This window comes from Miniopterus natalensis, chromosome 19, assembly GCF_054644295.1.
Source record: "Miniopterus natalensis isolate mMinNat1 chromosome 19, mMinNat1.hap1, whole genome shotgun sequence".
NCBI lineage: Eukaryota > Metazoa > Chordata > Mammalia > Chiroptera > Miniopteridae > Miniopterus > Miniopterus natalensis.
Window position 1 is genome coordinate 29,132,539 of NC_142099.1, and position 19,384 is coordinate 29,151,922.

Sequence of the window (19,384 nt, forward strand, 5' to 3'; positions counted from 1 at the left end):
GAGCCGGGTCACGACACAGGCAACGTGAAAAGCAAAGCACAGCCTTGAGTATGTTGGGTTTGGGGGTAACGGTGTGGGGGAGGGGATTGTGATTGAAGACACTCAGAGGTTTGAGCAGGGGCAGAGGTGGTGATCCTTTCTGTGGATAGGTAGCCACAGCCCCGATGGCAGGGCCTTTGAGTGCGGCGATGGGCCCTGCTGGATTGGGTTCTTGGTTGTATAGGGCAGGGGAGAGGTCTGTGCACCTGGCGAAAGTTTTGTCCACAGCAGCACTGTCCACCTGCTCCCAGTTCCGGGGACACTCAGCTGCATTTGCAGCACGGCTGATAGCAGACCTGCCACCGGCACTGTCGAGGTGCGGGACCCCCAGGAGCACCACTGGACCCATCTCTTACACAGGCTGACCGATTTCTCCTGGTGTTCAGAGTCTGTTTTTGTCTAGCACCATTTGAAATCGGTTATGATGTAGGGGGAAAAGCAGCAGCCTCAAAGCCTCGTGCCAAGTCTGCTCAGCAACAGCCTGTGGTTTCCTGGAAGATGGATGGGCAGAGAGTGGGGAAGGAAGGTCACACTCTTTCCTGCTAACTTCTTTAACTGCATTTATGATACTTTATTGCCTAGATAGGAGATGATTGAATGGATTTTTAAAAACAGACCAGTGTAATTCATGGGAGGTCCTTCGTTGCATTTTACTGAAATGTGGTCGTGCTGTAAATTTTACGAATTGGTTGCTTGTTGACTTACCTTTCTCTTAAGAAGAGACTATTCATGCATCTGAACTTAATAAATACATTATATTCAATTGAGCACATCTTTGTTTTTCATTATTTTCCACTCATAGTTCTGCCATGGTGAGAAGTGGGGACCTGAAGAGTTGATTTCCTGTGCAGATCTTACCTGCATTATAAAGCATTCGAGCGGCTTACAGTAAAAACTAAGCCCATTAAGACAAAAATGGAATTCTAGGAGCCAAGAAATAAAAATGAGAGAAGAGACGGAAATGATCGCCTGGGGCTAGGGAGGCTACTTCTGGTGGGGAAACCGACCTGGTTGGTGCCAGGCAGGCAGTGCTCCTTCACCTGCCCTTAGAGGGAGCAGCCTGGTGATGCCAGTGGCAGTATAAGCGGTGCAGCAGGTCTTCTCTTGGTTCTTAGTTTCTATTCACCCTTAAGACGGAACGAGTTCCGCAAAGGTATTCAGAAGTCAGCCCGACCTGGCATTCCAGGGGGCGAGACGTGGGATCTTCAAGTGGCAGGGCTGTGGTCCCTTCCTGGATGAGCTTTCTGCCTGGCCAGCTGGGAAGGACCTGCAGCACTTCATGCCAGCGGCTGTCGGTATGTGGCAGCGACTCCGACACCTGGGAAGCTGCCTCCCCCGATGGCTGCCCTGCCCGCTGGTGTGAGGTGGGGGGGTGACGCATCTGCTGGGAATACGCCCGTGTGGGCCGCCCCCTGCCTGCAGCTCCAGTGCTGTTGCAGGCTGTCGATCGAAGGTGCCATGTTCTAATCCCCAGGGTGTGGCGATGGGAATAGTTAAGACCCTGAATTGTTTTAGTCTCTTCTCTGCTGAGGTAGGCTGCAGCGGTACCTATGGGGCTAAGAGCTTGGGGCCAGTTGTAACAAATTGAACAAATTTTGCTCAGTGTACTGTGTCCCAAGCTCCAGCCTAGGTACTGGAAAAAAAAGAGAGACATGGATTCTGTGGTCAGGTTGCTCTGATTCCAGTCCCCAGGTGACTTAAGTAGAAAAAGTTCGAATTAGTGAGCAGAATGTTTCTTTTGGACACATCTTGAACCTGGTTTTCGAGGCCTTGCTTTCCAACTAGGGAGAAAATGCCTTGTCAGCTGGGGTCCCGCTTAGCTGGGTTGTGCCACACGGTTAGCTGTAGGTGTGTGAGTGGGAGGGCGTATTGGACGGAAGGAGCACTCAGCCTCCCGCAGGTTGTCCTGGCGGTATTCCCATCTGTGGGAATAAATGCTGATGAGTTCTTAAGAAGCCTGAGACAGCAAATCTGAACACAATTAGGTGAAATAATGTGTCGAGCCTCGAACCTGGTAATTCTGCAGGGAGGTGGTGGCCCAGGCCTCATTGAGAAGCTGGCATATCGTTTCAGGGGGTTACCAGGCAGACTAGCGTGTCCATATTTTGGGGGACTTAAGAGTTTTCCCGAACACAAGGAAAGTTGTATTTTGGGTTTATTCTAATGAGACAGCACCACCCTCCCTTCTGATTATATTCTCAAAGGAGCCTTTACATTAGTGACTCTTAGCCTCCAGCCTTACAGGTTCTGGCTTAACTCTTCTAGGAATGGGACCTGGGCGTTACTTTCTGCTGTTTGTTTTAAACTCATCCCATGTGATTTTGATGTGTGGCCAGGGCTGAGAACCACTCATCTGTGCTCTTGCTTCTAAAAGGCTTTGCTACTCAAAGTGTTTTCTGAGGACCCATGGCACTGGTGGTTCATTTCCTGTGGCTGTGGTAACAGATCACAGGAAACTGGGCATCTTAGTCTCTTCGGGCCTCTATAAAAAACACTACAGACTGGGCAACCAGTAAACAACAGGAATTTATTGCACACAGTTCTAGAGGCTGGGAAGTCTAAGATCGAGGCGCTGGCAGTGTTGGTATCTAGTGAGAGCCAGCTTTCTGCTTCATGGACGGTGCCTTCTAGCTGTAAGTTCACATGACGGGGGTGAGGGGACTTTTTGGGTTTCTTTTATGGAGGCACTGATCCCATTCATGAAGCCTCAGCCCTCATGTCCTAATAGCTTCCCAGTGGCCCCACCTCCTACTACCATCAGCTTGGGGGTTAGGATTTAACAGAGGAATTTTGGAGGGACTCAAACATTCACACAGTGTCTCAAAACAACACACATTCATTCTTTTAGTTCTGGTCTTAAGTCTGAAATCAGTTTCACTGGGTGGAAATCAAGGTTTTGGCAGGACCACGGTCCCACCAGAGGGACTAGGAGAGAATCAGTTTCCATGCATTTTCTAGCTTCTAGAGCTGCGATTTTTTGGTTTGTGGCTCCTTCCACCATCCTCCAGGCCAGCAGCATTTTGCCTGAGTTGGCCACATTGCCTTCTGCTGTAGTCAAAACTCCCTCTTCCTCTTAAAAGGAGATTGTGATTACATTTAGGGCCCCACCTGGATAATACAGGGTACTCTCCACATCCAAGATCTCATCTTCAAAAACCCTTTGCCGTGCAGGTAACATCACAGGTCCCAGGTATTAGTACCCCAATATCTGTGAGGCCATGGTACAGCCTGCCACACACAGCAGAATGTGGAACTCCCAGGAATGCAAACACTGGGCCCTGCCTGAGACCTACTGAATCAGAACCTGCATTTTATCAAGATAACCTTGTGATTCACCTACACACTAAAACTTCGGAAGCTGGATTCTATGGGACCCAATAGAAAGATTCATAATTGAGTGCCATGTCAAGTGCAAATTGAAGGAGTATTTTCCTAGGAGCATTTTCAGGTGGCGGTAGGTGATCAGAGACCAATCATTTTCCCGAACACCATAAATAAGTGCTCATCCGAGGGACAGTAGTCTCCAAAATTCTCAAGGAAGCAACAAGCTGTAAGTTCCAGGGGAGCAGAGCTGATTCCAATATTTGGGACAAGGCTTGCCACTGCAACATACAATAATTCCGTTTTTTTTAAAGCTACGTAAAAGTAATGTAACCATAAGTGGCTCCTCCTGCTAATATCTGTGATACTACCCCTATGCAGGTTTTCTTGGGTTAGCAAGTCAGGAATCAGGGTGCATAGTGCTCTCGGTGTGATCTGTTCTGAAGATAATTTTTTCACTTTCTGCTGGTATGTAAAGGAGAGGGAAGGAAAGTAGTTTACTGACCACAAACCCCAGTGTTGTACTTCCTCCATATTAAGCAATAAGGGACAGAGTTTAGACATTTTAAAAATGTTAATTTCACAGAAGGAAACCAGAAAAGAGCTAGTTAACACTACATCCAAAAGGAAATGACAAAGGGCTTCTGGTAATTAATGACTGAAACCTCTGAATAAAGAATTTAAAGGGCTAAGGGGTTGTCAAACACACTAACTGTCCACACGAGGGCAGCAGTGCTAAGATTTACAAAAACAAAACAAAACAAAAAACAGGACAGTTTCATTTTAGTGTAACCTTTCATGGATGAACCTGGAAATGAAAGCAATGTAGGTTAGAAGAAAAAATGAGTTCAGTCACTCAATTTTGCATGATTTCAGGAAGTCAGTACACTAGGGTTAAATCCTGTTCCTGAGTACAAATATGCAAATTCTTAAAATATGTAAAAAAGTTCATTCTGAGTTACAAGATTAGGGGCCAGGCATTACTCAGTTTTAGAACACCAGAGCTGCCTACTTTCCTTAAACCTAGAATCTACTTCACCAATGCAAATGCGAATTCCTCCTGTCCCAGGTCTTTTCAGCATTTTTGCAGACAACTTTTGTTGTTAGTCACCTTGAATGTTCTCCCTATATATTTTATACCAATATACAAATATAAAAAATAACCTCAAGTTAAAGCCACATAAAATTTGATAAAATGCTTTATTTATAGTCAAGCTAGTTTTCATCCAGTGTTGGTATTAGAAAGATTGCTTCTTGTATATTTAAACCACAGATAATCTTGTTTGGTTAGCTAGGCAACAAGACCTTATTTCAAGTCTTAGGCATTTTCTGATTTCTTTAATACGCTGATTTAATAAAAACTCAAATATCTTAAGTAAATATAAGCCTTTACCTCCTGTCTCTGTAAGTTTCTATGTACAAATGGACTGTGGGCTTGTCACTAAAGCGGAGGTTTTCAACCTTAGCTGCATATTAGCACTTGGGGAGCTTTAAAAAAGTCCCTCTGCTCAGGCGACAATTATGTTGGAAGATTGGCTGAAAGCTCCCCCCCCCCACCCCGTGACTGCAGTGTATGGCCATGGTTGAGACACACTGAGTCTGATTTCAGAGGTTTAACAATCTGATTTAATGCCAGGAGTAAGAATGTTTTGCATAAGTAAAAAAAAATCCTAATGGTTACACAAATCAAATTTCATAATTTCATTGTTGGACTTGGGATTTTACTTACTTAGCCATGTCCATGCATTAAACTGACGTGGAAGATATGTCTTCTGGCAGACACATGTCTACAGATACTCAGATGTGATCATTCAAGCTGGGTAATATGACACCCGAGCAGAAACTAGGAAAAGCTTCATGGAATGGGCATGATGCGCCGGCCATGCAAGATGCCCTGGATCTAATAGGATTACAGGCGGTCCAGGCACCAGTGGACCAGGAACACTGCCCAGTGCAGACGGTCCGGCTTGACTGGGAGTAGGCAACTTGAAAAAATGCAGCAGAAAGAGGTGCCCTGGGAAGAAAACTTGGGATTTAATGGTAGAAAGTCTTCACGCATCGTGCTGAGGAACCTGGACTTCATGCTGCAGGTGATGTGCTGTCCCTGAACACCTGGGAGCAAGAGGCACGCGATGGGCTGGGGGTGAAGCCAGGGTCTGGATCAGGCTGGAGGGGAGGGGCAGGAGCCACCACGGTGGCAGTGCAATGGTTAGAGAAGACGGGCCCGATTAGAAACGCACTCTGACTTGAAATAAAACACACTGGAAATAAACACATGGCCACAAATTAAACTTGATCCATCCTACATTTTATTTTACCAGATTTGGAGAACACGTTTCTCAGAAAATAAACAAAAAGGTCTGCACACATGGGGCTTCCCATTTCGCTACAAATACATTCTTCCTGTTTTAAGAGTTAATTCAAATATGCTTCCTTCTCAGGTTTCTACAGAAAACTTGTTTCGCCATATATTTCAGTAACTGAGAAATTATTTGACAGCATATTTATACTTATGTATCAATCTCATATATATTACATTGAAAAAAAAAGTAAATTTGAAGCAGAAACTATTATAAAAGTAAAAAAATTTGGTAAGTATAACAGTCTTTGGTTGAAAAATGCCCCTCGCCAGAGATTACAAAGGGAAGGAACGCTTTCCAGAGTAAAATAGTATTTACTCTGGTTCACTCTGATCTTCCAAACATGTCCTCCTCGGGGCAACATTTCTTTAGCCCAGTTTGTGCTACTAAAAGTTTAAAAGCCCCAAACCTTTAAGAATAAATGAGGCCTGGCCGGACGTGGCTCAGAGGTTGAGCATTGACCTAGGATCCAGATCGGGGTTCGATTCCCGGTCAGGGCCCATGCCAGGGTTGAGGGCTAGGCAGCCGATCAATGGCTCTCACCATTGATGTTTTTCTCTCTCTCCCCCTCCTTTCCCCTCTCTGAAATCAGTAACGTTAAAAAAAAAAAAAAAGCAGCAGCCCCTCCTGTGCCCGCTTGCTCATTTGGAAGAGGCCCTGCCAGCTGCAGGGACTCCGAGCGGGAGGGACCTGCTCCACCTGAGCATGCAATGCTCCCTGAGCTGATTTTTCCTCCCTTCACGGGGCCACCCACCCACCCAAAGTTAAGCTGCCTTTTCTGAAATACGCGGCTTAACGGTTACCCTGCCTTTTAGCAGGTGAGGGGAGACCCCCGCAGACTAATTCTGATACCACTTGGGGCTACCTGATGAATTGACTCCCTACAGAACCGCCTACCGTCAGGTGACTTGTTTGAGTGAGAGCTTTCTGTTCCAGCAGGGAGGGAACCCCCCAGGCCAGAGTTCACAGTGGATTCTGTCTCCCAGAGAGGGGAATTCTCCCGAAGAAAACTACAAGCCACAGTGTTCACTCTGCACCGAGCCGGCGCTGTTAGGCGTGTTAGCGCCTTCTAACCTTTTACAGAAGTATGCAACCCACTCCAAATTGCCATGGACTCTTAGACACTAACTTGACAGCTTCTCTAAATCACCAAGAACTTACAAGTAATTTTTTAAAATGGAATTTTACCCTATTTACTGTAAGAGTATTTTCCAATAATATATACATATTTAATAAATCTGTATTGATTTCAGAGAGAGCAAGGGAGAGAGAAACATCAATGATGAGAGAGTCATTTATCAGCTGCCTCCTGCTCGACCCCTACTGAGGATCGAGCCTGCGACCCGGGCATGTGCCCTGACCGGGAATCGAACCCCGATTGCCTAGATGCTGGTCCATGCTCAACCGCTGGGCCACACAGGCCCGCCCCAATATTTTTGGTTAAGGAATTCAAACTTGCTCAAACTCCCAGGTTTCAGCAATCTTGTTTTTAATTTTTAAAGACTGTAGTATACACATATTTGTACTGACTTTTTACAATAAACTATAATACACATAGTAGAGTTGTTGAAAGCATGAAATCTTAAGAGCTGGTATTAGCTTTGGAAAAAAAGATTTCAAAATCCCATTTTTTACAAATGAAATGTCTCATTTTGAACTGTATTTCTCCAAATTTTTAGATTTTATAGAAGTCATCATTTCCCCACCTTCTATCCCTGTGTTGTATTATTTATTCCATGCAAACAAGAAATAGAGCCACTGCATATAAAGTACTTGGTAAATATTTCATGATTTATCTTTAGGGACAATGGGAAAGACTGGAGAGAAACGTGTTCTCCTAATATCGCAGTTTTAAATCTTCCTCTGAGAAGAAACTTTTAAAAAGGACACTGTGTTGCCTGGCCGGCGTGGTTCAGCAGTTGCGCACCGACCTGGGGAGTTCGATTCCCAGTCAGGGCACATGCCCGGGTTGCGGGCTCGGCCCCCAGCAGGGGGCATGCAGGAGGCAGTTGATCAATGACTCTCTCATTATTGATGTTTCTCTCTCTCTCTCCCTTCCTCTCTGAAATCAATAAAGATTAAAAAAAAAAAAAAGAAAAAGGACACTGTGTTGACTTGCTCTTTAAGGGAAAACAGGAAGGTGCTCATGCCCAGATTTGTATCCATTTCAAAGAGGGATCACAGGATAATGACCGCATTCATGTGACACTGCGATGTTAGCATTACGTCTTAGCAGTTGCATTCATGACAGTGAAAGAAACAGAACACCTGTATAGATCTTCTTGCCCCTTTCGTTTCACTGAGCTATGACATGCAACACTGAGTTTATGGTGCTCAGCATAGTGATTTGCTGTGTATAGTTTGGAATGATGAGCATAATAATTTTAGTTAACATCCTTCAAGTCACACAGCTACATTATTTTTTCTTCTGATTAGATATTTTAAGATCGATTCTTTTAGAAACTTGCCAACATGCAATAGTTTTACTAGTTATAATCACGGTGCTGTGCAATACATCCCAATACATGCTTTTAACTGTTAAGTTTGTAGCTTTTGACCACCTTCATCCAATTCCCTCACCCCACCACCCGCCTCTAACACCCACAAATCTTTTTTTACATTTTTTATAGAGCCTACATATAAGTGTCTATATATAACTTAGTATCAAAATGCTCTGAGTCAATTCATGTTTTGCAAAGGTCAGGATTTTCTTGACATTTCATGACTAATATTTCACTGTACATGTATACGCCTTCCTTCGCCACTGATCCACGGATGACCACAGGGTTGTTCCAATGTCCTGGTTCCTGTAAATGGGGCTGCAATAAACAGGGAGGGGGAGATATCTCTTCCACATAGCAATTTCACTTATGTAGCCCCTAAGTGGAACTGCTGGATCACAGGGGGGGCTCTATTTTTAATTTTTCAGGGCCTCCATACTGTTTTGCAGAGTAGCCATACAAATTTAATGTAGATCTTGACATTTTAACAAAATTAAAAAAAAAGGTGCGGCAGCAGCTTTTGAAAGCCACTCAGAGTGCTGGCTCTGCCGGAGTGCTTGATTTACTCCAGCCTGGGCTGTACTGAGCAGGAAGCTCCGATTTCCTAAAGGGAGAGAAAGAGACAGCATCAGAAAAAAACATAAAAGTGCAGAGAAGTGAAATTCAGAAGTTTACTTAGAAAATGGACAATTAAACTGTATTAAGAGTCCCTGACCTAAGAACTAGATAATTCTGTTCAAATAATTTCAAATGTTCAACTCTCCTCACTTTAGAAACCCTTCTTCTATCCCTGTGCTGTATTATTTATTCCATGTAAACAAGAAATAGAGCCGCTGCATATAAAGTACTTGGTAAATATTTCATGATTTATCTTTAGGGACAATGGGAAAGATCGGAGAGAAATGTGTTCTCCTAATACCACAGTTTCAAATCTACCTCTGAGATGAAACTTAAAAAGGTGATGATTCCAACAGTGTTTGTGTTTAAATAAAGCCTTTACACATACTGTCAATGAAATCATCAGTTCAAGTAAGGGATGCTCTTACATAATTAAAGTTCATATCAAACTATTATTGTAGCAGTAAGTATCTTTGTAAAATCTCTTATTCTAGTCCAGCACTGTCCAAAAATTTGTGAGTCATTTGGGTAATTTTAAATTTTCTAGAAGCCACATTAAAAAAGTAAAATAAATAGGCAGTATTAATTTTAATATATTTTACTTGACCCAATGCAGGGAAAATATTAACATTTGCCATGATTTTGCATTTTTTGGACTATGAAATCTGGTGAGTATTTACACTTCAAGCACATCTTGCACTGGACTAGCTACAGTTGAGTCCTTGGTAGCCACACATGGCCATTGACTTTTGAATTGAAAACTGCAGCCTCAGTGAACTGACCACAGCATACGGACTAAAGCGGAACTTGCCCAGCCGGCTTTCCAGAATGCTCGGCACTGCCATCCCTTCAGGGGCTCCTACCCAGTGAGTGCCAGAGCTACAGGTTAGATCTGCAACTTGAGTAGTTCTCTTGGTGGGAGCCCACCACCGCGAGCCACCACTGTTACTGGACATGACAGAGCAACTTCCTGCGGACTATTGTGGGTAGTGAGGCAATGCTTAGGCCTGTTGCTGAATTTCCCAACACAGCTTTAGTTTTCTGTGCTTCAGAGTCCATTCATTTTTTTGTCTATAATGAATTTCTGTAAAATTCTTCAAATAGAATTTGAAGCATAATTCCAGTATTTGAAAAAGATAAAAAGGGTCAACAAATTTCTAAAAATATTTACTTCAGCCTGGCCAGTGTGGCTCTGGTTGAGCATGGACCTAGGATCCAGGAGATCTCAGTTCGATTCCCTGTCAGGGCACGGGCCCAGGTTGAGGGTTCGATTCCTAGTGTGGGGCGTGCAGGAGGCAGCATTGATGTTTCTACCTCGCTCTCCTCCTCATTTCCTCTCCGAAATCAATGTGGACATATTTTTAAAAACAAACAAAAAGCCAAAAACATTTCCTTCATATAACAACGAAGCTATTTGATGATAAAATTCTGAAACCCAATTACTAATCAGTTATTTTGCATTAGCTTCAGCATTCATTAAATTAATTTCAACTGTTTAGAGATACCGTGAAGCTCACGACAGTCCGAAAACTACTTTCCCAGCTGGCTGTAGCCTCAGAGGAATCCTGAGACCAAGGAGAGGGGGCTGGGAGGCCCAAGCTGCCGTTCTAGTTGGGATGTCATGTCTTCCCCTTTGCCCCGGGATCAAGGCCACCACGTTTTTACCAAATTGCCCTTCCCACTGGGCTCTGTGGAGTCTGCTCCCAAGCTCTTGACTGTAACCTAGGGTTGTGCCTCACATGACAGGGGCTGGGACACATATCTCCCTCTTCCCCGCCATGCACATTCTGGGACACTTCCAGTTCATTTCATTCGGACAGAAGTGGAGGGGGTCAAAGGGCTTAAGGCAATGCAATTCGAAGTTTTCAAAATCTAAGAAGCTTTTGCTGGTTTTTCTTTATATGATAAAATATATTCTGGCCAAGACAAAGAATAAATACCTTTACAGGGTTAATATTTATAAGTTGAAAATAAATTTACAAGATTAAGTGAAATGTATTTTGGATTCTGTAAAAGAACTTTTTTCCTCCCTGTGCTTAACGTGAACAGATTCTATGGTTATTTGCCACCAGGCTAAAAAATCCCTGCACTTTTAGAATTACAGCCGCTAGAAGGTAGAGGGCAAGGGAACATTACTCTGCTGAGCCGCCCTGAAGCCAAAGCCCGTCAGTCCACATTAGTTTACGCTGAAACTGGAATGGTATAAAATTCGGTAACTTAGCCAAGGAAACTGGGATCTAAGTGTCCTCTTTGATGTTTGCTGTCATATCTTAGCTGAGGTTACTAACATCTACATATTCACTGAACATTTTTAAAAGAAAGGACAGCTGAAAAGAAACCCAGGAAGCAGATACCTTTTAGTGATAAAAGCAAACCTTTCTCTCATCTCTTCTTCTCATAGAGAAAGAAACTTTACTTCTTTGTGGCTCTCACCAGTTAGGTAGGTGCTGAACAGAGGAAGGGAAAAGGGCTGAATAAAATAGTGACAACAAACCAAAAGGAAGTGTGTGTGGCGTAATCCCTGGGATGAAATCAATGACAGGGCAGGATGGGAGGAAAGCTGTCAGCTGGGCTCAGACATTATGACTTTTCTGATTCTAGGAACTGGAAAGAGGAATGTTGTGCAAAAGGCTACTTTAAGTTCGAATCTTATAGATCATCCAGCAGGTAGATGAGTGGATTCTGAATTCCTGTGCAATCTGTTCATCTCGGAAACATTTAGCCTCAAGTCAATCATGCAAAGTCTTTCACAGAATAACAGATCGGGGGGAGAAATGGCCCTGGTCTCCAGCACCTAAGACTGAGGGGAGACACAGAGCGTGTATATTTAATGCATGTAATGCTGCCTTAGAAATCCGCTGTATGACAAGTCGCATGTTTGCAGATGCATCCTGACGTCTGCACTGAGGGAAGATCTCTGTAAAACTGGTTATAAGACCTCCCGTTTTCCTGGGATGGGTCTAAATCTCGTCAGGTGTGCTCTCTCCACTAACTACAAAATCTTTGTTTCTTAGTAGATTTCTGTTTAAAACATTTGCAGAGTTTGTTGAATGCTCCAGAATTTGAGAACCAACTAGAAAAATGTTCAAGTTTATTTGATCCTGCTGTTTTTCCGTCCCATGTCACTATACTGCCAACCACCTGACCTGGCCACTACAGACAGTAAATCCAAGAGACTTTGTGACTTAATCCTTTCAGTAGGTGACTTAAAATTACAAAGTTACTGCATCAGTCATAACTAACCTAAAGTTCAAAACAGGTTTATGTGATAAATAATAAATATCCTTAATAAAAAAATCCAGAAAACGATTTAGTCACATTATTAAAATACATAAGTTACGTAGAGAATTCTAATGAACTTGGAAAATTCCCACTTATCCTGGAATGGTATCACTGGAATAAAAAAAATGCATCTGTGAAAAAAGTACTCACGACAAATAAGTGAAAACAATGAAGAAAAAAGGCATGTGGTTTCTGGAAGCACACACTTAGGACATGCAAAACGGGACTGCAGCAGCAGCGAAGGACAGGGCAAGGGCTGTGGGCTCCAAGACGAGAAAATGTGAAGAATTAGCTAAGAAAGGAAACTGGGAGGGCACAGGAAGGAGCATGTGGATGGGGCCCCTCTCAGCCCGGTCTGGGATCTATTCTGTCAGTATTCTTAGCTGAGAGCTAAGAAACAGAAAAATGTACCAGAATACTTTAATTTGTGGCCATTTTCATCATAATTTAAATGATGTTTAATGATGTTAAAAATGACTACTTATACTATTCTGTACTTTGGTGGTGGTGTTTGTCCGCTTTCTTTCTTTAGCCAATGGCTGAGGGACAGTTTTATTTTGACAGCAGTCTCCTTATATGTAATAATTTTTGGCGACATTCTCCCACACAGACTCCCCGTCACGTGCTCTGTAGGGAATGACATGAGGGCCTCCAGTGTCTCCTGCCTCCATGTGCCCTCTACCACACGCTGCCTAGCACATTCCAGCAGTCATTTCCCCGGGGAGTCCGAGGTATAATCAAACTTACATGTATGCGGACAGCCTTTCCGTTTGTTTTGCTACGCTATGTCTCATTCTTTTCATCGTTACGTTTCATTTCATTTCTCCATTTCGATTTCAATTCACTATTACCCCAAACCCCTCCCCCTGGCAACCCTTAGCTTATTCCCTGTGTCTATGGATGTGTGTCTGTTTTCTGCTTTCATCTGTTTTTAGATTCCACACATAAATGAAATCGCAGGGTATTTTGACTTTGTCTGACATATGTCACTTAGCATAACACCCTCTAGGCCCACCCACATTGTTGCAAATGGCAAGATTTCATTCTTTCTGTTTTTTCTTATTGCTGAGTAATAGTTCACTGTATATATGTACCACATTTTCTTTATTCACTCATCTATCAATGGACACCTAGGTTGCTTCCATATCTTGGCTGTTATAAATAATTCTGCAATGAATATAATAAGGTTGCATATATCTTTTCAAATTAGCAATTTCGTTTTCTCTGGACAAATACCCAGAAGTGGAGTTGCTGGATCATATTTTTAAATTCTCGAGCAGTGTCCACACTGCTTTCCGTGGTGGCTGTGCCAGCTGACGACTCCACCAGCAGAGCCGGCATCGGCGTCCTCAGCAGCACTCGTTTAACAGCCATTCTGACAGGTGAGGTGACGTCTCATCGTGGTCCTAATTGGCATTTCCCTGATGACCTGTGATGTTGAGCACCTTTTCACATGTCTGTCAGCCATCTGTATGTCCTCTTTGGAAAGATGTCTATTCAAGCCCCCTGCCCATTTTTAAATGGGAGAGTTTGGGGCTTTTGGTGTTAAGTTACATGAGTTCCTTATGTATTTTGGATGTCATTAGCAAATCTCCTTTCCCATTCAGTAGGCTGTTTTCCTGATGATTTCCTTACTGTGCAAAAACTTTTTAGTTTGATGTAGTCCCATTTGTTTATTTTAGCTTTTGTTTCCCTTTCCCGAGACCTATCCAAACAGATATTGCTAAGGCTGACGTCAAAGAGCTTCCTACTTATGTTTTCTTCTAGGAGTTTTATGGGATCAGATCTTACATTTAAGTCTTTAATCCATTTTGATTTTTTTTAGCTGTTTTTGCAGTTCCTCTCTCTTCCTTTCTACTTTTGCTGTCTTCCCTTGTGCGTTGACAGTTTTCTTTAGTGTTTTGCTTGGGTTCTTTTCCCTTTAGTCTTTGTGTATCTTTTGTAGGTTTTTGGCTTGTGGTTACCATGAGATTTATATATATCATTCTTTACCTTTAGCAGTCTATTTTAAGCCGAAAGGCATTTAAGATCGACTATATCCTTAAAGGACTGTATTTTTAATATCCCCTTCAGAGCTTTATATCTTTGATGTCATATTTTAGATCTTTTTCTTTTGCTTATCTCCCAATTATTGAAATTTCAGTTGAGTTTGATACTTTTGTCTTTTGACCTTTGTCGTAGCTTTTTAAATGTCTGATCTGCTGCATTTATTAAGTAATGGCTTTATCTGTGAGTGATTTTCCTTTACCGTATTTTCTTATTCTGGTTATGGCCTTCCCTTTTCTGCTTACAGAAAACTCTTTCACATTTCTGATAAAGCTGGTTTAATGGAGATGAACTCCTCTAGTTGTTGCTTCCCCAGGAAATTCTTAATCTCTCCTTCAACTATGAATGATAATCTTGCCAGGTAAATTATTCTAGACTGTAGGTTCCTTTCTTACAGCACAAGCTTCTGGCTGGTAAAGTTGCTGGTGAGAAATCAGCTTATAATCAATTACTCTCATCATTGATGTTTCTCTCTCTCTCCCTGCCTCTCTCTGAAATCAATAAAATCATATTTAAAAATTTTTAAAAATCAGCTTATACTTTCTGGGGTTTCTATTGTGTAAAGCTAGTTGTTTTCCTCTGCTTCCTTCAAAACTGTTTATTTTTAACATTTGCCATTTTAATTACAATATGTCTTGGTGCGGGTCTCTTGGAGTCACCAGTTTGGAACTCTCTTTGCAAACTGGACCTGGATGTCTGTTTCCTTTTTCCCCTGAAAACTTAAGAACGTTTTCAGCTACTATTTGTTCAAGTAAAGTTTCTGTACCATTCTTCTTTTTTCTCTGAGATCCTTATAATGCAAATGTTAGTGCATTTGATGTCCCTTTAACTATCCTCATCTTTAAAAATCTCTTCTTTTTGCTGTTCTTATTGATTTCCACTAGTCTTACAGGTCACTGATTCATTTTTCTTTATTAGCTAATCTGCTGGTTATTTTTCATTTCAGTTACTGTATTCTTCAGCTCTGCTTGGTTCTTTATTATACTTTCTCTTTGCTGAAGTTCCCCCTAAGTTCCTCTATCCCATTCTCAAGTTTGACCAGCGTCCTTATCACTATTTCCTTAAATTTTCTATCAGGCAGATTACTTATCTCCACTTCATTAGGGTTTCTTTTGAGACTTTTTTGTCTCTTCATTTGAGAGATATTCTTTTGTTTTCATTGTGTCACTTCCTATGTTCGTTAATATGGGTTAGACAAAATAGCCATCTCTCCCAGTCTTTGCAAAGTGGCCTTGTGTAGAAGTGGCCTTTGTGTAGGCTGTGTGTGCCAGGTGGTTTTTGGAGAGGTGCTTAGAGCCATGCAGATGCCTACAGTGTCTGAGGCATGTGCCTACTGAGCCCAAGAGGCTCCAGGTGGGGAGACCAGCCGTGTGCCCTATTGATCCTGTTTCCTCCCTTTGGGGCTTAAATTGGCTCAGATAGTAATTCTGAAAATGAGCTGTAGCAAACCTGCAGGTAGGCGAGAGCACCTAGATTGAGCTCCTGCCCACCCTCTCAAGGTGCAGAGGGACTTGTACAGCGGTGCTCACTGGCAGCTCCAATCTCAGGGAATTCCATATTGCTCTTGCAGCTCTTCTTCTCTACCAGGTCTCGCTCTCCTTTTTTGTATAAAAAGTGGTCTTCTGTAGAAGTGACCTCTGTGTAGCTTGTGAGTGCTGGGTAGTTTTGGCAGGCTAGTTGGAGCCAGGCAGGCACCTGGGGCTCTAGACTGCCAGGCTGGAAGAGCTCTGGTCAGGGACACCTTGTTCATCCCTGCTGTTTCCCATCTCCCTATTTGGTCTCCTACTTCTGTTTGTTTTGCAGAAACTGTTCAATCAGCCCTCAGTTGCCTATCAGGAGTTACTGCTCTTTATATAGGTACGTATTTTGATGTGCTTGTGGGAAGAGGGGAGTTTAGCGTCCGCCTATGCCGAGGCATCCCGGACCTCCTCGCTATTTTGTACTTCGGCATGAAGTCTGTAGAAGGGCAGTCGTGTTCCCAAATCACCATAAATACAAGGTTACATCAAATCCATTTTGTGCTAAGTTTTAACAGCAGTTTGGGATTGTCTGTGCATAGTGTCCTGCTTCCAGAGTTACCCCTACAAACAGAGGAGAAACTGCATGCATTTTACAGTTTTGAAAAGGAGTTTCTAAGGCAAACCACAGCCAGTATGTGGGAAGGCGGGGCGTGAAGACTGTGAACATTAAACAGTGCAAAGAACAGAACATAAATCTTTCATTTTTAAAAAGCAAAGCAAGGTAAAACTAAGTATTATCCCACATACTTTTTAGAAGTCTTTGGGAGTCTTTAAAAAGCTAATTATCTTTAGCAGGACAAAAATTTGCCTATAAACTTCATTGTATTTCCTCAAATTTAAAATATATTGGCACATCGATAATAGTCTTCACCCTTGTTACTCAAACTGTAGTCCAGGCCCAGCAGCATCATCGCTTGGAGCTCAGAAGAAATGGAATCTCAGATCAGTTATGGGACCGAACCTGTAATCCGGAGCTACCACGCTCAGATACTTCTTCAGCTTTAAAAGACCCACTAAGTGACAGCAAGAGTGTTTGATTCAAAGTCGTTTAAGAACCTTTAAGTATTTTGATGCAGCGATGTTTTAAACAAAGAAGAAAGATACCAAGCTGTATTGTTTTGCTTTCTTTAGAAGTTATTTCTACGTGAATCTTTTGGAACTGTAATAGGATTCCACTGAGAGCATTTCCTACTCAGACTGCTGTGTCTGTGTAATTAAAAACATATTGCTGCATCTGCATAGCATGTGTTCTACAAATATAAGATTTAGGATTCAAATTAAGGCATTGTGGGTATTTTTAAAACAATAATATAAAAGAAGGTGGAGCTCTTTATGAGTGTACAATGTACTTTTATCACATGGTCCAAACCCAATGATTAATATAAAAGAAAAATATATCATAAAACTATGAATATCAAAAGTCTTAAAATTATTGGTTTGAACCCTGGCCAGGTGGCTCAGTTGGTTGGAGCGTCATTCTGTACACCAAAAGGTTGCTGGTTTGATTCCTAGATGGATGTTTCTCTCTCACATGGATGCTTCTCTCTCTAAAAATCAGTAAACAGCCCTGGCCAGTTTGGCTCAGTGGTCAGTTTTGGCCCGCAGACTGAAGGTTTCCTGGTTCGATTCTGACCAAGGGCATGTACCTCGGTTGCAGGCTTGGCCCCAATCAGGACATGAGCAGGAGGCAACTAATCCATGTGTCTCTCTCACGTTGGTATGTTTTTTTCCTCTCTCCCCCTCCCTTTCTCTCTCTCTGAGAAAGCAATGGAAAAAATATCCTCAGGTAAGAATTAAAAAAATTATTGTTTGATTTCAAAGCCATTTCCAAAGTAATCAGGAAGAACAAATAACTAAAAATCAGAAATTTCAAAGCACCTAATCTTGGTCTATGCCCCAGGATTTATTCTAAGTCTTTCATTAAATTATAAGCTATTTCATTAGAATTTAAGTTTGATGTTTAAAAATCCTAATACCTTAGAAGAATTTGCACATTTTTTATTTTTCCAAGTTTCCCATCTTTTTTCATTTTTATAAATAAAAGGACAGATAAAGTTAATGAGGTGCCTTATAAATCTTACCCCTCTCAGCAAGTTTAACCCCATCAGTTTTCCTGTAACCTAGTAAATTAAGAGAACATAAGAGGGAAATCAAATAGTGTTGCTTTTAATTCCCCAGTTGTATAAATAAAAACTCTAATAAAAAAATCAAATTGAGTATTTGACTGAAGACATCTACAAAGCTTCTTACAACTACTTAAGTAATAAAAACAAATGGAAAATTTTCATCAAAAAATTCCAGTGAATATACCTGTCAAGATTTCCACAGTGAACAATTTGAAATTTAATCCTGGCCACCAGCCCAATTTAGAATGTAGGGTGTACCTAGGGTAGGGAGGGCCCCATCATGGTCCATGATTTGTTGCAGAACTTAAACTCCAAATCACACAGAAATTTTTCTTACAGACATAATAGCTGAAGCAACCCTACAAAGATTTCTCTTGTTACAATAATAGCAAAAGTAGCTGCAAATATTTCTAGTAAAGAAATGCAATTCTGATGGCACAGAACACGTAGGCACATTGGAAAAAAATGCATGCAATAGAGTGTAAACAAAAGCTGCACAACAGTACGTCAAGAGTGAGAGACACCAATATGGTTAAGAAATATGCTGCAATTTACCCTTTCTTCTTCTTCTTGTGATAGAACAGGGCACCGACCAAAACTGCCACCAAAACACCTACAAAAAGCAAAAAACAAGTGAAATATAACTAAACACTAATCTCCAAGATTCAAAAGCCAGCAGGAGAAATTCATGTTGGTTACATTTCAGTGGCCAGAAAATGCTGTTTTATCTAAACACATGAACATTTTCTGCCATTTTTTGCCCACTGAAATGTAACCAACATGAATTTCTTCTGCTAGATTTTGAATCTTGGAGATTAGTTTTCAGTTTCATTTCATGTGCCTACATTACATGTACCTTACATGACTTGTGCCATCAGAATCGCTACTTTTACTGTCACTGTAACTAGAGAAATCTGTGTAGAGTTGCTTCAGCTATTATGTCTGTAAGAAAAATTTCTGTGTGATTTGGCGTTTAAGTTCTGCATCCATATTCCATCTGGACTCTTCACTGTCTAAATGCAATTCCATGGAATCACTTAAACAGTTCACAGTAAGTCAGAGAAGGGTCCTTTCCCAATTTAGAAAAATACCCAAAGCAGATTTGGGATGCAAACTCATATGACTTATCATTTTGGAAAAAATATGTATTATTTAGGATTTGTTACTAAGTGGATATATAGAATATAAATGAATATATAGTCACCAACACAAGGTGGTATATATCATATAAAAGGTGAGGTGTTTCTAGCCTGGCTTACTTAATTTCAATTTGAAAAACTGTAGAAACTGAAAAACCATTTAACAAATAATGCTCTTTCTTACATTAGTATTTTGATGTAAGCGGTATCCACGTTGGGGCACTTACCTACAACAACAATACTAATTGCGGCAATGGGTCCAGGACCTGAGAAAAAAGATAACCAGTTTGAAGATAACTGAGCCCATGTGGGTCTCCAGGTGGCAATTACATTTTAGTCAATTAGATCATCTATAAACTACAGCAAAGGAAAAGTTTATCAGTCCAGTTTAGTGTGACTGCTAGTGTGCCCAGCGCATTTTGATCACAGAAC

General features: G+C 41.7%; 1 protein-coding gene across 1 annotated transcript in view; it reads right to left on the bottom strand.

Moving 5' to 3' along the window:
* Window positions 1-5,646: 5,646 nt before the first annotated feature.
* The window catches only part of LOC107532937 (complement receptor type 2), a 228,524-nt gene continuing 214,786 nt past the window's right edge, over window positions 5,647-19,384 (bottom strand). Inside the window, exons 31-33 of the mRNA XM_087828192.1 lie at window positions 19,180-19,218; window positions 18,369-18,426; window positions 5,647-8,825 (exon numbers count right to left, since the gene is read on the bottom strand). Of these exons, the coding sequence (XP_087684318.1) occupies window positions 8,753-8,825; window positions 18,369-18,426; window positions 19,180-19,218 (170 nt within the window). The 3' untranslated portion in view covers window positions 5,647-8,752. The remainder of the gene's footprint in view (window positions 8,826-18,368; window positions 18,427-19,179; window positions 19,219-19,384) is intronic.